The 17,676-nt window shown below is 41.1% G+C and overlaps 1 protein-coding gene across 1 annotated transcript in view; it reads left to right on the forward strand.

Annotated features, from left to right (window-relative positions):
• Window positions 1-2: 2 nt before the first annotated feature.
• Window positions 3-17,676, forward strand: part of TULP4 (TUB like protein 4) — a 165,391-nt gene continuing 147,717 nt past the window's right edge. Inside the window, exon 1 of the mRNA XM_007451354.1 lies at window positions 3-942. Within this exon, the coding sequence (XP_007451416.1) occupies window positions 691-942 (252 nt within the window). The 5' untranslated portion in view covers window positions 3-690. The remainder of the gene's footprint in view (window positions 943-17,676) is intronic.

Consider the following 17,676-nt stretch of genomic DNA (forward strand, 5'->3'; position numbering starts at 1 on the left):
AAAGAGTCCTTTTTTCTCCTAAAATTTGGACTGCTGTCTGCACAAACTCTGGTCTGTTTTGCACGGTTTGTGTGCCTTTTTTCCCTTTATGCAATCTTTTTCAGCTTTAGCAGCAGAGATTTGTCTAGTTGAGGAAACAAGCCAGAGGGTGGCTTCAGAAGGAAGATGATCCCCATGTATTCTATCTCTGCATCTGAGCTTTTGAAGAGAAGATTCCATCCCGAGGGATTCTTAAAGCCTTAAGTTACTTGAAATCTATGTATTTGCAGCCCTTTGTCTCTGGAATCACATTACACTAAACTGGAATCTCAGGCTGAATAAGAAGAACCAAGTTGAGTGAAAAGAAGAACACTCAGTGTCTTTATCACCACTTGTTAACAATGCTCTTTCTCCAAAGGGTCAGCCCCCTCTTCCCCTGAGGACCTGAAAATAAAAATGGACCCCACGTTGTTTTTAAGCATTACCTTTTCTTAGCAGACTGCCGTCATCTTTTATAGAGGAATTTTTTCACTATGCATTTGGTGGATCTTTGTAAAATACTGACCTTCTAATTAGAACCGGGTCAGTCTTAAAAGGGGGTCAGGGAAAACAGTGCAAGCCAACCACAAAACTAACATCGATCTGTCAGTGAAAGCAATTTTTCAGCATCCAGCGTTACTTTTTAAGTAAAACGGTTCTTCAAAAAAAAGTATGTATGCAGCGGTGGAGCATGGGCCTGTCCTGTGCAGTGACTCCAACATCCTCTGCCTGTCCTGGAAGGGCCGCGTCCCCAAGAGTGAGAAGGAGAAGCCCGTGTGCAGAAGGCGCTACTACGAGGAGGGCTGGCTGGCCACGGGTAACGGGCGCGGCGTTGTTGGCGTGACCTTCACCTCCAGCCACTGCCGCCGGGACAGGAACACTCCGCAGAGAATCAACTTCAACCTTCGGGGCCACAATAGCGAGGTGAGCGGGCTTCTGTTTCACTTTTGATCTGGTCACTAGCAGTGGATTTGAGCCCATCCTGCATGGATTCCAGTTTCTCAGACTTGCTGCTGAGGGAGACTTTTCAAACGTCAATCCTGTCTTGTGTGTGTGTCCCAGTCGGAGACACAGTTCCCGGCGGGCTGTGTCACCTCTCCAGCGTCCCTGGTCCTCCTCTCCCTGCGGTGGGTGGGCTGCCCCCTGGCAGGGACACCAGGGCGGCTTTCTGACCAGGTGTGAGGTTGGATGAGACGATCCTAACCTGCCTGTCACGCTCTGAGCCTTTATGGTCGCCTGTATCCATGGCAAAGAGTCACTGCCCCAGTGTCAGACGGGGAGTGCAGGCCATGGAAGTGGTGCTGTCTTGGCCGTGCACAGTTCACATCTGCATGCTTTGTGATGGTGTAACACCAGCTTGTATTCTTGTACTGGGAGGTAAACAAAGGAATTAATTGCACAGAGGTGAAAGGAATAATTGGACAAGAGTCATGGTTTTTCACATCTGTGGGGTATATTCTGTTGACATTATGCTATGTATACATGCGTATAGATTCCTCTGGGCTTCTGAAACATAACCGTGGTCATTATCTTTGAAATTCCTTCAACCAGCATTTAGTGAGCAGTGTGTTTACAAGAAGAGTTGTACTTGCGTAGCGTGTTAACCATATTCATGCTTCACTGTTCACTAGTTTCTTATGAGGAATCCACCTTAAATTGTCACTAGATGGTTTTTGGTTAGTCGTTGTCAAGGGGAAGAATATTTTGGGAGGGTAGCGTACAGTAAAGTGCATTTATTGTTTCTAGCTTTTTTGATAATGGCCATTCTGACTGGTGTGAGGTGATACCTCATTGTAGTTTTGATTTGCATTTCTCTAATAATTAGTGATGTTGAGCATCTTTTCATGTGCCTCTTGGCCATCGGTATGTCTTCCTTGGTGAAATGTCTGTTTAGGTCTTCTGCCCATTTTTTAGCTGGATTGTTTGTTTTTTTCATATTGAGCTGCATGAGCCGTTTGTATATTTTGGAGATTAATCCTTTGTCTGTTGTTTCATTTGCAAATCTTTTCTCCCATTCTGAGGGTTGTCTTTTTGTCTTGTTTATGGTCTCCTTTGCTGTGCAAAAGCTTTTAAGTTTAATTAAGTCCCATTTGTTTATTTTTGTTTTTATTTCCATTACTGTAGGAGATGGGTCAAAAAAGATCTTGCTGTGGTTTATGTCAAAGAGTGTTTTTCCTATGTTTTCCTCTAAGAGTTTTATAGTTTCTGGTCTTACATTTAAGTCTTTAATCCATTTGGAGTTTATTTTTGTGTATGGTGTTAGGGAGTGTTCTAATTTCATTCTTTTACATGTAGCTGTCCAGTTTTCCCAGCACCACTTATTGAAGAGGCTGTCCTTTCTGCATTGTCCCTTGTCGTAAATTAGGTGCCCATATGTGCATGGGTTTATCTCTGGGCATTCTATCCTGTGCCATTGATCTATATTTCTCTTTTTGTGCCAGTACCATACTGTCTTGATTGCTGTAGCTTTGTGGTACAGTTTGAAGTTGGGGAGGCTGATTCCTCCAACTCCGTTTTTCTTTCTCAAGATTGCTTTGGCTGTTTGGCTGTTTGGCTGTTTCCATCCGAATTGTAAAATTTTTTGTTCTAATTCTGTGAAGAATGCCATTGGTAGTTTAATAGGGATTGCATTCAATCTGTAGATTGCTTTGGGTAGTATAGTCATTTTCACAATATTGATTCTTCCAATCCAAGGACATGGTACGTTTCTCCATCTGTACATTTCTCCATCTGTTTATGTCATCTTTGATTTGTTTCATCAGTGTTTTATAGTTTTCTGAGTACAAGTCTTTCACCCCCTTAGGCAGGTTCGTTCCTAGGTATTTTATTCTTTTTGTTGCGATGGTAAATGGGAGTGTTTCCTTAATTTCTCTTTCTGATTTTTTGTTGTTGGTGTATAAGAATGCCAGAGATTTCTGTGCATTAATTTTGTATCCTGCAACCTTACCAAATTCACTGATTAGTTCTAGTAGTTTTCTGGTGGCATCTTTAGGATTTTCTATGTATAGTATCATGTCATCGGCAAATAGTGACAGTTTTACTTCTTCCTTTCCAGTTTGTATTCCTTTTGTTTCTTTTTCTTCTCTGATTGCCGTGGCTAGGACTTCCAAAACTATGTTGAATAATAGTGGCGAGAGTGGACATCCTTGTCTTGTTCCTGATCTTAGTGGAAATGCTTTTAGTTTTTCACCGTTGGGAATGATGTTGCTGTGGGTTTGTCGTATATGGCCTTTATTATGTTGAGGTAGGTTCCCTCTGTGCCCATTTTCTGGAGAGTTTTTACCATAAATGGGTGTTGAATTTTGTCAGAAGCTTTTTCTGCATCTATTGAGATGATCATAGGGTTTTTATTCCTCAGTTTGTTAGTGTGGTGTATCACATTGATTGATTTGCGAATATTGAAGAATCCTTGCATCCCTGGGATAAGAGATATTTTTCTAATGCTGTGCAACAAATCACCATGGACTTGGTGGCTCACAACTCCCACTTCTTATCTCACAGTTCTGTAGGTCTGAAGTCCAGGCTGGTTCCTCTGCGTGGGGTCTCATGGTGGCATCAGGGACTGTGAGCTCCTCTGAAGCTGGGTTACCCCTCAGATGTGTTCAGGTTGTTGGCAGAAATCAGTTCCTTGCGGTTGGTTGTAGGACTGAGGCCCTCAGCTCCTAAGGCCGCCCACCACTCCCGCCACATGGCCCTCTCCACAACATGGCCGTTTGCATCTTAAAGGCCAGCAGGAGAGCATCTGCTGTAGATTGGAGTCTGACTTTCCATCCCTGAAAAAGGATACCTCTGATTAGGTCAGACCCGCCCACACTCCAGGAGGGAATCAGGGTGTGCACACCAGGGGCTGCTGTTTTAGAATTGTGCCTACCACAAAAGAGGTGATTATAATTCCTAGTGACATGGATATTTCACTACTGAAACTATTTCATGTGATTTTTCCATTTTGTATTTTTACTTTTAATTTCTGTTCTTTCTTTTTTTTTAATTGATGTATAGTTGATTTACAATATTTTGTTAGTTCCTGATGTACAGCACAGTGATTCAGTTATATATACATACATACTTCTTCATATTTTTTTCCATTATGGTTTATTACACGATACTGTAATCGTTTCCTGTGCTAATTTCTATTCTTAACATTAGAATAGTTGCTATTTATTGAGTGCCTGCCAAGTAGGGTGACCAGCCATCTTGGTTTCCCAGCATGTGTGACTGTCAGTGCTGAAACTGGAAAAGTCACAGGCAAACTGGGATGTTTATTCATCCTACTGCTAAGGGCCAGACATAGTACCAGGTGCCTTGCAACCTAATTACCTCATGTGGTTTTCACAGTAGACTTAGGGATAGATATCACTTTCCTATTTTACAGGTCAGAAAGCTAAGGTTTATGGATGCTAACTGGTTTGCCTAGGTTCATACAGCTTGTATGGAGGGGAGCTGGAATTGGATCCCAGAGCTCTGCCATTCTCCTTCAGTGTACCTTTATTTTCTTAAAACTTGTATTAGGTATAAGTTCTCAGTCCCTTATCCACAGTTGTGAAATCTAAGGGCTCTGAAAATGGAAAGTTTTTGCATGACTCATGTAATGGCAAGACATGAACTGATGTGAGGCTATTTTTTGTCATCATCCTGTCATGTCAGCTGCAGAAATATTTATGTTTTTTATTATGGGTGCTGCCCAGACCCTGCTGGGGGTGTTATATATTGATGGTGTCTCCTGTTTTCAGACCTAAAATTTCAAAAACTCTGAATTTCAAAACTTACCTAGCTGCAAGGACTTTGAGTACATGATTATGAGCCTGTATCTTCCTTTGAGGGAATCGTGAAAAGCAACCTCTGAAGAGTTTTATGTTTTTTCATTTTCAGGAAGGCTGACGTTTGTCATCTCTGTCCATTGCTTAGTTACCTTATCTTCACTGCCCTTCCACTCGAGGAGCCAAGTCCCCCTGCCCCCACCGTGACATACCCTAAAAACTGTAGTCAAGAACTGTCGCAGGATTTTACTGCCTTCTGGCCATGGGATGACCAAACTGCGCACGTCAGGTCTCGTGATCTGCCGTTTCACAGCTGAAAAACTTGGGAATGTTTTTCTTCTAGAAAACAATTCATTATGGTTATTATTGATGACATGCAAGTTAGTCACTGATTCTTCATTTAATGAGATTTTCTTCACTTAAGTGCGGACAGGCATTCATGTGTGTTTGGTGGGATTTGTTTCATTACAGGGACACATCCACTGTAGGAATGATGTCTCCTGGATTCTTGGATCTGGTTACTTCTTCTCTGAGAAGCTTTTTCTGACCCTCTGCCCACCCCCACTCCCCATCGCAGGCTGTACACTGTGCGCCGAACAGACTTCTGTGCTTGCCCTGGCAATGCCTTATTACAGTTAGCTGCTTGTGTAGATTGGTAAACTTAGTGAAGATTGTCTGTTCTCGTGTCTTAGTTTCCTCACCTCCTACTATTTAAAATGTCATTCGTTTATTTTAATTTCCTTTAACTTGTTAGCCCACTTCAGTGGGGTTTCTTTTCCCACCACTCCGCTGAGATGGTCACATTCCCAATGACCCCACGTTGTTAAACCCGTAGGCCACTTTATTGCACTTGCTGTCTTGGAAGCATTCAGTGGAGTTGAAACGTTATTTTCTCTTGCTTTCCAGGACACCAGGCTCTCCTGATTTTCCTCTTACCTATCTGGCCTCTACTTTCCACCCTTTTTGCTGGCTCTGCCTATTTTCACCTCATTGTTAATAAGTGTTGGAGGGCCCCAGGCATGCATCTGTTTCTAGATAATCTCTCCAAGTTGGTGCTAAATCTACCTATATGCTGATGATTTCCGAACTTATATCTTCCACCTGCCATCACCTTCTAGTTCCAGATTCTGTTCTTCGGTTTGTTATATGAGATACAGAATTGGACATCAGTCACTAGGCTTCTCAAACTGTAGGCCCTCGAAGAGAGAACTCCTTTTCCCACTGCCCCTTTAGCCTCCATCTGTTTTCTCCATCTCAGGAGATGGCCCCATGGCTGGCCAGTGAGTCACACTGTACGCTGTACGCGCAGCAACCTCCCTGCCGTTTCCTTTTTCCCAGATCCAGTTATCGGCAAGTTCTCCCAGTGTATTCGACTTCCAAGTGATGTCTGAAACATGCCTTCCTCTCTCCTTCACACCATGCTGTACAAGCCTACTCACAGATCTTTTGACTTAAACTCTGTTGTTAACCCATTGTGGAGGGCTCTGCTTACCAGGGTATATTTAGTTTCTCAAGTATTGTTAAAGTATTCTAATTTATATTTGATGTACTTTAGTTTTCTTTTCTCTTTCCTAAAAATACTGTGTGACATAGGTCACAATTCTGAAAAGAATGAGAATTTCTGGATTATAAGAATGATCTCCCCTTGTAGTTGAATCTCAGGTTTCTGTTATGCTCCGTGGTGCGTCTAGTTCATCCTCCTTTCTAGAAGCCCCAGGGCTCCGGGTGGATTGCCGAGCCTGGGCTTGTTTTTGCATCACTGTGCATGGTGATGGTCAGCTTTCTTAAACTCAGAAGAGATTTGAAAACTGCTTTTGATTTATAAACATTTGTACAGAATTCAACATATTTAAGCGTCATACACTAATTCCAGAGAGAAAATTTGACAAATTTTGGATTAAAGCCAGTGAGAAGACACAGGGAATCTTTTATCTTCCCTCTAAATTCTTCATAAAAAGTGACTTTTGGTAGATTTGTGGTCACCCACTATGGTATCACAGTATGGAAGGGAGGACGGTGATTTATTTACTTCCTGTGGTGATGGCCTATTCCAATCCCCGCTCTGTTCCTGTTTTTCTTTATCTCTATTCCAAGAAGTTCTAGCTCTACCACTTAACTAGCTGGTGTGTCCAAGCTGTTCATGTCCTTATTTTACTCATGGTTAAGTTGAAATAGTAATTTCTTTCTTTCAGAGTTGTCGTGAGAATCTATGAGAGTATATTTCTGAAAGGACTTCTGGTTTTTTTTTGAAGAACATTTTATTAGCCTAATCACATAAGTTTCTATTAATTTTCATTTCCATAATCAAACTCATGATTTTATATAGTTCTGATGTGCAATCATACTATAAGCTATTGCAGCACACTGAGCAGTGGAACCCTGTGAAGCCAACTATATTCTTAGCAATTAAGAAGTTGAACATTCAGATACAGGAAAGTAAATATCCACAGAGTACTGCAAATATCTGTGTCAAGTCTGTTGTCTTTCATCCCTGCCTTTGAAAGGACTCTGAAAATCGTGAATGCAGTGTATATAAATGGTGATGTTAAAGTATTTCATACTCTATTTACTTATTCATTTGGGGTTCTGTAAATACTTGAGGGGCCACGCTAGGCTGGAAACTGCTGGACTTCGGCTCCACAATGATGAAAGAAGAGCCATTCCTGCCCAGTTGACCTGCATGTTAAGAGAATGCATACGGTTTGCAAGGAAATAACGTTGCTACTGCTGATGACAGTTGCCACATATTATATGGCCACGACTTTTTATGTGCTTTATGTCCACTGTTTAACCCTCAGAACAACTCTCTACAGCTTTGTTTTACTATCCCTGGTATACAGTTGAAGAACCTGAGGATCCAGAGGTGTTATGGAAGTTGTCCAAAGTATATACAGCTAGGTGATGACAGTGACAGATCTGGGATTTGAATTCACGCGTGTGTGTTTTTCCTTCTGTAAGACCCTGCTTCGAGAAGAGGTGAACGATAATGAGCAGAGAAACAGTTATGAGTGAGACGGGAGTGCAGCGACTTACAAACTGGAGGTATTTGAGAAGCAGCTCTTTTAAATGTGTCTTATGAATTCTTATTTTGAACAGAGAACTGTTCTAGCAAAGAGGCAGAAATAGGCATGTTTCTGGATCTTTAGGTCAGAATTTCCTAAGACAGAATTTGTAGATCATAAATTTTAAGACTTGTATGTCCGAAAATACCTCAATTTTGCCTTTACTCTTGATTCACAGTTTGGCTAGGTATATATTTCTAGGTTGGTTCCTTCAGAATTTTGAAGGCATTTTTTCCATAGTCTTCAAAGTTGCCGAGTTATTACTGAGAAGCATAATAGTTAAGAGTTCAGGCCCTGAAGCTGGACTCAGTTTGAGTCCCAGCTTTATCACTCAGTAGTGTTGTGACTTTAAGGGTATTGTTTAATTTCTTTGTACCATAATCTTCTCATTTGTGAAGTGTGTTTGTTGTAAGGATTAAATGAGTTACTGTATGTAAAGCATTTACAACAGTGCCTAGTACATCATGAGGACTTGGTAAAATTGGCTGTTATTATATTATTATTCTAAGTCAGTAATATGTGGCCTTTAAAAAAAACTGACATCCACTCATTATCCCAGATATTCTGAAATTTCATGATGATGTTTAGAAGTAATGTATTAGAAAGCTTTTTGTCACCTCTGTGTGTATGTGTGTATGGGCGGTGGGGGGGGCGGGTACTTCAGCTGATGGGCTTTATTGTGGAATAATCTGGGGGAGAGTCAACTGTTTTGTTGCTGACTGCTAAATGCCAGCAGCCAAGCATACTCACTGGGGTTGTTCAGTTTCTCTACATAAGGCCCTTCCGGTTGCATGCCTGTGAATTTACTCCTGCTGTCAGCTTTCTGAGAGCCTGAGGAGGGTGTGTGTGCGTGCGTGCGTGTGTGCGTGCTCGGGGAGAGGTAGTGATAGAAGTGGAGGGGCAGGAGGAGGAGCTGATGCTTGCTGTTTGCTGTGTACTGGCCCCACTGTCAGAGCTTTACCTCGTTTAATCCTGGCATCGGCTGTAGGACTTTGAAGCTATTTATTATCATCATCTTATAGACGAGGAAACTGAGGTGCCGAGATGCTGAGCAGCTTGCCTAAGGTGACGCACCTTTGCTAATTGATGGAGCTGAGACTGAGCCTGGAACCCCTCAGATTCTACACACTTTTTTTTTAAAAATATGATTCCATTTATTGGAGTTACCTCCAATGGTCAAATTCATAGAGACAGAATCTAGATTAGAAGCTACTAGGGGGAGGGGAAGATAGATTCCACACTCTGAACCTCTCGGAAGATGCCCAGTTGTCAGGCGTCATTATTGTCTTCTCTGTGCCCAGTGTCCCCGAGACTGCTTTCTGTGGTTCACTCTGCCAGGGGATTAAGCCTTCAGGCTCTGACGCCGCGGTGAGAATTGCCTGGTGACGTCTCTGACGGCTCCGGGGTCGGGAGCGTCACCTGGCTGCGTGGGTGCCTGCGCTAACGTGCTCACTCCGGCCCTCTGGCTTCAGCCCAGCCCGCACCTCTCGCAGTCCCTGAGCCTCATTCCTGAGCCTTTCCGGGCTTCCTTCTCCCGGGCACCTCTCTGCAGGCACCCTGTTTGGCCTTCCTCTGTTTTGTGAAGCCAGTTGCCACGTTCCTTATCCATTTCCTGTCTTCACATGCTGTGGTCAGGGCACCTCGAAGATGGCTTTTGTGTGTGTTTTCATGCTCCTTGTTTTGAGGTGATTTCTATGAGATGGACTCGGATCATCTTTATTTTAACGTCTTAAATCTGAAATCTCCTGTTAAGATAGTTTTTAAAGATTCTTAAAGGCATTAAATGCAGATTTATTTTCCCTAAACAAAACCCAGACTATAATAGAATTATATTTTATTAAGAAAATAGAATTTGTCAAAATAATGGCATTGTTCATTTTTTTCCTTTAGCAATTTGGTTTGTCTGTTTTCTCTTAATAAAAATAAATGATCATATCTGAAAGTATGTTAGACTCATGGCAAGCTATCTTTTGGGTGTATTTTTGCTAGAGAGAGTGAGAGAGGGATGTGGGCACAGGACAATAATTCTTTTGGTAGTAGCCTCTTAGGGAAGCAGCTTCAAGCTTCCTGATGTCAAAATGAGAGCAAATGAGAGTGAGATTATTACTGAAGTCCTGGGCAGAGAAATACTTCCTGAACTGTGGAATCTGTGTTCATGATTTATTAATAGCTAAACCTATGGATTCTTGAGCCAGACTGCTTGGGTTTGAGTTGACCCCCTTTCCATGTGATTTGGGACAAGTACTTACTGTCTGTGTGCGCTGGTTGCATTCTCTCTAAGGGAACATAACACCTGCCACCTAAAGTGGTTGTGGTGACTGAACGATGTGACCCACAGACAATGCACATAGAAGAGCTCATTAAGTCTTAGTTCTTACTTAATTATTTTTAGACTCGCTGTCATCCTTGGGTGTTTCACCCATCTGCATTTCCTTCTGAAGCTAGAACAGTGGAGCCATGGCCTCTTTTCTGAGACTGCATGAGTTGGCCTCATGATGGCAAAACACGGGAATGGAGCGTGAGGTGGGAAGCAGGTGAGGGGTTAGGAGCAGGATGGGAGTGTCCCAGCCGTGAGGGAGGCTGGGCTCGTGCCAGTAGTTTTATTATAGGTTTGGGATTCTGGGACTACGGGCACCTCATCTGTGTTGGTTCCTTATCTGCAAGGCACTCCTTGACTTCGTCTTAAGCAGAGCTCATTCATGCTGTCAGCTTCTGTCTGAGTCCACGGAGCCTGACTCGTGGCCTCGGGGGTGCATGGCGCATCTGTTGATCCTTCAGCAGGGAGGCTGTTAGACATAACGCAGAAATGGATCCATGTGCGCTGGCAGCGGGTATCGTATTCTAGTAGGAGATTTTTGTCTAGAGTTGATCAAAGTCATCTTTCTGGGATATGGTCTGGGGTGGGTGGGGAGAGTGTGGGTCAGGAGAGATAGCCCGGGATCCTGTGCTGTGAGTCAGTTTGGTGATTCTAATTGGTTCCATCCACATGCTTGACTCCAAACTTCCAAAACAAACACACCTGTGCACGTTGCCCAAGACTATACTGCTGGGTGTTCTTATTGTACGTTCTGGCAACCTACTTTTGGTTTCTCTCCCTCGTTGTTGCTGTTGTGTAGAATTCTTACTGACATTTGTTGTTTTCTCCACTTGGCCTAGTTAGATTTGGATAACTAAAATACAGAGGAAATTGTCTCTGTCCCAGGGACCTTTTCGTTATCCTGAAATAATCCTGTTTAAGTTCGTGCCCGACCTTCCTTTCTCCTCCCTGTGTATAATCCCTAAAATAGTGTTTCAAACAAAAACAGTTTTGTCTGTCTTAGCTCAGTTCTCCTCTTTATGTCCTTCTTAAACCTTTAGAGTTAAGGAAGAGTTTGTCAGTCAGAACCTTAAAACGGAAAAATAAGTAACGTCGTAAATAACGTTGTCAGTCAAGTTTATTTCATAAACTCCTTGGTAGCAGAAGTAACTGTTTAAAGGCTTTGTTTATAAGATACTTAAGTTAATGTTTAGGATTTGGGAAATTGATGTTATTCATACAGAGTTTGAAAACAGAAGTGTGAAAACCACCTATTGTCTTCCCATTTGCCTGGTATTTTCATGAGTTTAGATTTTATTTTTTCTCCTCTTCAGGAAATTTGCTACAGATGGGATTTGTGGCTAATCGGGCAATTACTTAAACAACATGACCAGAGAGCTCTTTCTTGTCTCCTAGGCCTTAAATTTTTCTTTTCCCTTAATTATGCCTTAAAAAAACCTAATTATCTACTTTATTTCCAAGATTGAAATCACCTTAGGGGAGTCAGAATCTGTAATGTTCCTTGACATTTTTCTCTAGTAATGAAATACTTGTTTAAGAGATCAACAAACACCTCTTTTCAAAAAAGGTATTATTATATTTTAGATCAGCATTGTAAGAGAAATACAATATGAGCTACATGTGTAATTTAAAATTTTCTAGTAGCTACATTATAAAGTAAAAAGGTGAAATTTATTTTAATAATATATTTTATGTAACCCAGTATGTCTAAAATATCATTTCAATATGTAATCAGTATAAAAACTCTTAATGGGATAATTTATATTCTTTTTCATATTAAGTCCTTGAAAGTTGGCACATCTCAATTTGAATTAGCCACATCTCAAGTGCTCAGTTGCCACATGTGGCTCATGGCTACCATATTGAATGGTGTCGTTTTGGACGATTCTGCTTCTTTTTGAGGATTATGGCAGAGCTGCATGCTTACCCCAGAGCTTATTAATGTACGACTTAAAAGGCCTTTTGTCCAAGGTCCTAAAACCTTTTTATTTGGAAATAATTTCAAACATACATAAAAGTTGCAAGAAGGTTAAACACTCAGTCTTTCCACAGATTGACCTGTTGTTAACTTGTGCTTGCTTGTGTGTGTGTGTGTGTGTGTGTGTGTGTGTGTGTGTGTGTGTGTGTGTGTGTATTTCCCCTCCCAAACCGTTTGAGAATATATTTCTTGATATTTTTACCCTGATATACTTCAGTGTATAAATCCTAAGAATAAGGACATTCTCTCATATAACAACAATAGTACAGTTATCACCTTCAGAAGATTTATTGATAACATTGATTCGATGCTTTAATGTACTGTCTATATTCCTTTTTTTTTCCACTAAATGTTCATATTTATTGCTAACTTGGGGCCTATTAACATTTAGAAAATATAGTTTCTAAGAGGCAGCTGCTAGAGACTGGCCAATTGTAATTCACAAGTCAAAGAGAAAATCTTATTTGACTTTAAAATTCTGTACTTGTTTTCTCCTTTCATGAATTATCACACAGCCAAAGCACCGTGTGTGTGAGAGGAGGGATACAACAGACTTGCTTCCCGACTGTCTGCAAAAATGCATCACCTCAGATGACCTTGGTTCTTTCTACACTAAATAAGGAATTTCCTTCTTCTGATTTTACAACCGATTTAATTACAATAAAAACAATTGTGTGAATAAAATAGATTGTGGTTATCTATCTCTGTTTTCAGTTTCTGTGAGGAATCTTGAAATGTCAACAGTTCTGAGGGAGAGCGTTTGAGTCATTTATTACAGTGTGCCTCCTGTATCGTGATACATCCAAAAGTCATACCAGACTGATGCTTGGTCTCACAGACAGGTGGTTTTCAGAGCTGGGTTAAAATTCTGAGTATATAATTGTTCTTTTTTTTTTTTTTTCCTATATTTATTTATTTTTGGCTGCGTTGGGTCTTTGTTGCTGCGTGCAGGCTTTCTCTAGTTGCAGTGAGCAGGGGCTACTCTTCGTGGCAGTGCGCGGTCTTCTCATTGCGGTGGCTTCTCTTGTTGCGGAGCACGGGCTCTAGGCGCGCAGGCTTCAGTAGTTGTGGCTCGCAGGCTCAGTAGTTGTGGCACACAGGCTTAGTTGCTCTGCGGTATATTCCGTTTTTTGTCAAAATTTTTTCTCCAGTACAGAATCTAATTTAGGCTCACAGATTGCATTTAGTTCTTATGTATGTTTACACCCTTTTAATCAGGAACAGTTCTTCAGTCTTTTTTCTTTCCCCATGTCATTGGCATTTTAGAAGAATACCCTTCCCCATCTCTAATGGAATGTTTCTGCATTTGGGGTTTAATTCAGGTTAATTGTCCCCAGCTGAACACCCTGTAAGTGATACTGGATGTTGCCTTCTTCTCAGATACTATGTGGAGGCTCATAGTATCTATTGGCCCCTCATTGCTGATGTTAACTTTGATCACCTGGCCAAAGTGTTGTCCAGTTTCCCTGCTGTGTAGTTACCATGTTTTCCCCTTGCATTTGACAGGCATTTTATGGGAGGACACTTTAAAACCACGCAGATAGCCTGTTCCTTATCAGGATGTTCTCCATAGGTTTATCATTCATGAATGATTCTTGCTTCAGCCAGTTTTTACTATGATGGTTGCAAACTGCTGATTTTCAGCTGCAGTACTCCCTCCACAGAATGTTCCCAGTGGACATTCTGTGTAAGCAGGAGCTCCCCATTCTCCCCATTCATCCATTCATTTACATATTACCAGTATGAACTTATGGATTTCAGTTTTTTCTTCAGTGCTCATTGTACTAAATTGCTGAGACCCAGTTTTGCTCAAATTGTTCCATGTTTGGCCAGTGGAAGCCCCTTCAAGCTGGTGTGTCCTTTTGATGCATTCCAGTCATGGGGGTGCCTCTACTTTCTGACACAGCACAAGAAGAGAGTGTATTATATATTTGTTTTTTCCCCCGTTTTATTGAGATATAATTGGCAACATTGTATTAGTGTTAGGTATATATAAATGCTTTTTTGTACTTTTGCTTTTCTACTTAGCATCTGGAAGTGGCTCTATGTCAGCTCATGCAGAATGTCCTCATCTTTTTTTTTATAGCCCATGGTGCTCCATTGTGTGAAGGTACCAGAGTTTATTTGGACAGTGTCCAAGTTTGAATATTTAGAGAGTTTTCTGTAGTTTGTCATTATAACTAATGCTGCAGTGAATAACTTTCATATTGATTTTTAAAAAATATTTATTTATTTAGGCTGTGCCGGGCCTTAGTTGCGGCATGTGGGCTTCTTAGTCGTGGCCTGCAGACTCTTAGTTGCGGCATGCATGGGGGATCTAGTTCCCTGACCAGGGATCGAACCCGGGCCCCCTCATTGGGAGCACCGAGTCTTACCCGCTGGACCACAGGAAGTCCTGTATTTTTGTATTGTTGGAGGTGTATCTTCAGGATGAGTTCTTAGAAGTGGGATTGCTGTGTTCAAGTGTGAAAAACATAAGTAGTTTTGTTGGATATTGCCAGACTCCTTTCCATGATGATTGACCCACTTTGCATTTCCACCAGGAAAAGTATTTTCAAGCTTTAAGAATTTTGCCAATCTTCTAGATGAGAAATGGTAACTCAGTGTAGTTTTGATTTGGATATCCTTTATTATGAGTGAGTTCGAACATCTTTTTAAACATTTAAGGGTCATTTTTACGTCTTATGGGTTGTCTAGTCACATTTTCCGTTTTTCCATAGGATTTTTGATTACTTTGCCACCTTTACATTTTAAAAGTTCTTGGTGTATTGGGGATATTAGTTTTTTATTTGTAATATATATTGCAGATGTTTTCTCCCAGTTTGTTGTTGATCTTTTAACTTTTCTTATATTTTTTGCCATACAAAAGTTTAAAAAAAATATATCTAGTCAAATTTGTCAGTCTTTTATTGCATCTGGATTTTGAGTCATAGTTAGAAAGCCTTTTTTATATACCTCGGTTATAGAGAAATTCACCCATATTTTCTGTAGGTTCAGGAGGAGACTTGTAACAGAGTACTGCTCGAAGAAATCAACGCATACTTTGTACTTGCCGTGGAATCTGCCACCCATGGCCTCCTTACTGCAGGACAAATGGTAATTATGGGCTCTGGGACCTGCCAGGCAGTTGGGTTTTGAACTGCTTCTGCACACAGATAAACTAAAGAGCAGAGAGAACCATTCAGGTTAAGTTAGAATTTCAGTCAGTGACAGAATTGAGAATGTAACTCATTTTTAAAAACTCTTTGTATTCTTCCATCTATTTTGAGTTAGTCCCTAAGACCAACCCACTCGTTTCTGAGATTCTTGTTTGTTAACTGGGTCCTTTTGTTTAAGGTTATTTCCTGATTTCATAGAGCATCTTGCCAAGTCTTATCGACGTCTTAGAGCTGTGTTTGTCTTAGCATAGTGCCGAGGTGTGCATCTGGAGAGCAGTTACAGGCCGTGACATTTCTTAGCCATCCTTCGTGACCCCCACTGAGCAGAGGCTTAGGATGGTGATTACCTCTGTGTGGGCGGGTGCAGAAATCAGTCTTCACATCCCTTTCTCTGGAGAGATTTGTGTGAAAGGCCCCCTCAGCAAATGAGCTCCCAGCAGTCCAGGGGCTGGGAGAGGGCAGGTTCCCTCTGTTACTGAATAAGTGAAAATAATGTTGTAGTGATTCGTTTTCTTACGGTGAAGTATGAAAACGGGGGCCAGGGAGCAGCAATGAGTAGATGCTGAGCCCTGGTGTCTGAAACTGCCCGTGTGATCCATGATGGACGGAACCAGTGGGAGGGAGTCCTGGGTTCTGTTCCGGCTGACAGTCACTGATGTATGACGGTCGGCCAGTACTTTCTGACCTTTAATTTTCTTTATCTTAAAATCAGGTGGTCTCCAAGAACCTTCCCAGCTCCAAGGTTCTAAAGTCTTCTAGTGTCTTTTATTTCCTGCTTGTAATATAGTCCCCAAACTGCTAAGCACTTTTGAGTCTTCGTCTTTTTTTTTTTTTTTTTTAACCATTCACTTCTTTCTAAAATTTTCTTTTTGAACATTCTTGGTCTTAAGAGTATTGGTCAGTTAAGTAGATTGGTACTTGATATTTTGTCATTTCTGTTTGAGTGTAAGCTCCATGGGAATGGGGACTTGGCGTTAGCACCTTAAACTAAAAGGTAAATAGTGTATTTCTTCTTGGTGTGGCTTAGTTTTAGAAGGGTAATCAATTCTAGGGGCTTAGGAATATTGAGGTAGGCCTTAATGTTTCAGGTTTATTACCATATAGACCAGTAAGCTATCTTTGTTTCATGGTCCTACGTTGTACCCTTTCATAATTATGGCCGGCGATCATGAAAGTTCATTGTTGGGTGCAGAAAGGTTGGGTGAAAGTGTTGCTTGATCCTTGCAGATCCGTCCTAGTGCCTTGAAAAACAATGCAAAATATGGTAATGAATTTATACTGAAACCACATTCAGTATTAGTTTCCCCTGCCCCCCAGCTTATGTTCTGCTGTTTCACTTGTAAAATGGGATTTCCTTCATGTCTGAAGAACGGAGAATTTAATTATTAAAAAGAAAATCCATTCCCAGTTGGAATGACATTTATTAAGAACATTTGGCCCTGTTGTTGAGCAGCTATCTTATTTCTCTTATGTGGGGAAAAAAAGCCAATTAAGCTTTCAAAGTTGTGACCCAGAGCCAGATGTTCACTTGAGGTAGCCCATGTCCCTTTTGTAATGATCAAAGGTACAAAACAATTCGTGTTGCCATTTAGCAGTCAGTGGTTATCATAGAGTTAGCTTAATCAGGAAGGAAATGCCAAGAGTTTTGTGTAATATAAAATTCTTTTAAGTTCCATGGATTTATAATAATTACTGTAAATGGAAGGCTTCTTTTCCAATGTGGATTATGTCTGTAAAGTCAACTTTTCTTTTTTTTTTTTCCTAGTGAAAGTGAATTTTGGTGGTGGTTTTACTGTTGAAATTTTAAAAGGTAAAAATACCCATGTAGGGAGTTCCCTGGTGACCTAGTGGTTAGGATTCCGGGCTTTCACTGCCGTGACCCGGCATCAATCCCTGGTTGGGGAACTGAGATTCCGTAAGCTGTGCGGTGTGGCTAAAAGGAAAAAAGAGAGAGAGGAAAGAAAAATAAATAAATTATATATATAAAAAATACCCGTGTAAAATATTTTGACCCTAGGTTTTTATTCAGCTCATTTGAAAAAATGTTAAGCATCTTCTGTGTGCTAGTTGCCATACTAACTGCTATGGTGATAGGGGTGAACAGGATGAACACAGGTTTTATTAATTATAATATGTTTGGTTGCAAGCACATAAAACCTACTCGTATTGGCTTAAGCAATTAGGGAAAGGAATGTGCTGGCTCATGGAACTAAGAACATCCAGGAGATATCAGGTGTGAGTAGTGGCTTGAGCCATTGGGACCTGGTGACTCTCCATCTCTCTGCTTCTGTCTATGTGGGCTTCGCAGGCAGGCTCATTCGACATGGTTGCCCTTGGCAACCTAAGCTAATAATCTCCTAGTTCTCACTCTGATGAAAAAGTGAGA

This window comes from Lipotes vexillifer, unplaced genomic scaffold (genome assembly GCF_000442215.2).
Source record: "Lipotes vexillifer unplaced genomic scaffold, Lipotes_vexillifer_v1.1 scaffold935, whole genome shotgun sequence".
Lineage (NCBI taxonomy): Eukaryota > Metazoa > Chordata > Mammalia > Artiodactyla > Lipotidae > Lipotes > Lipotes vexillifer.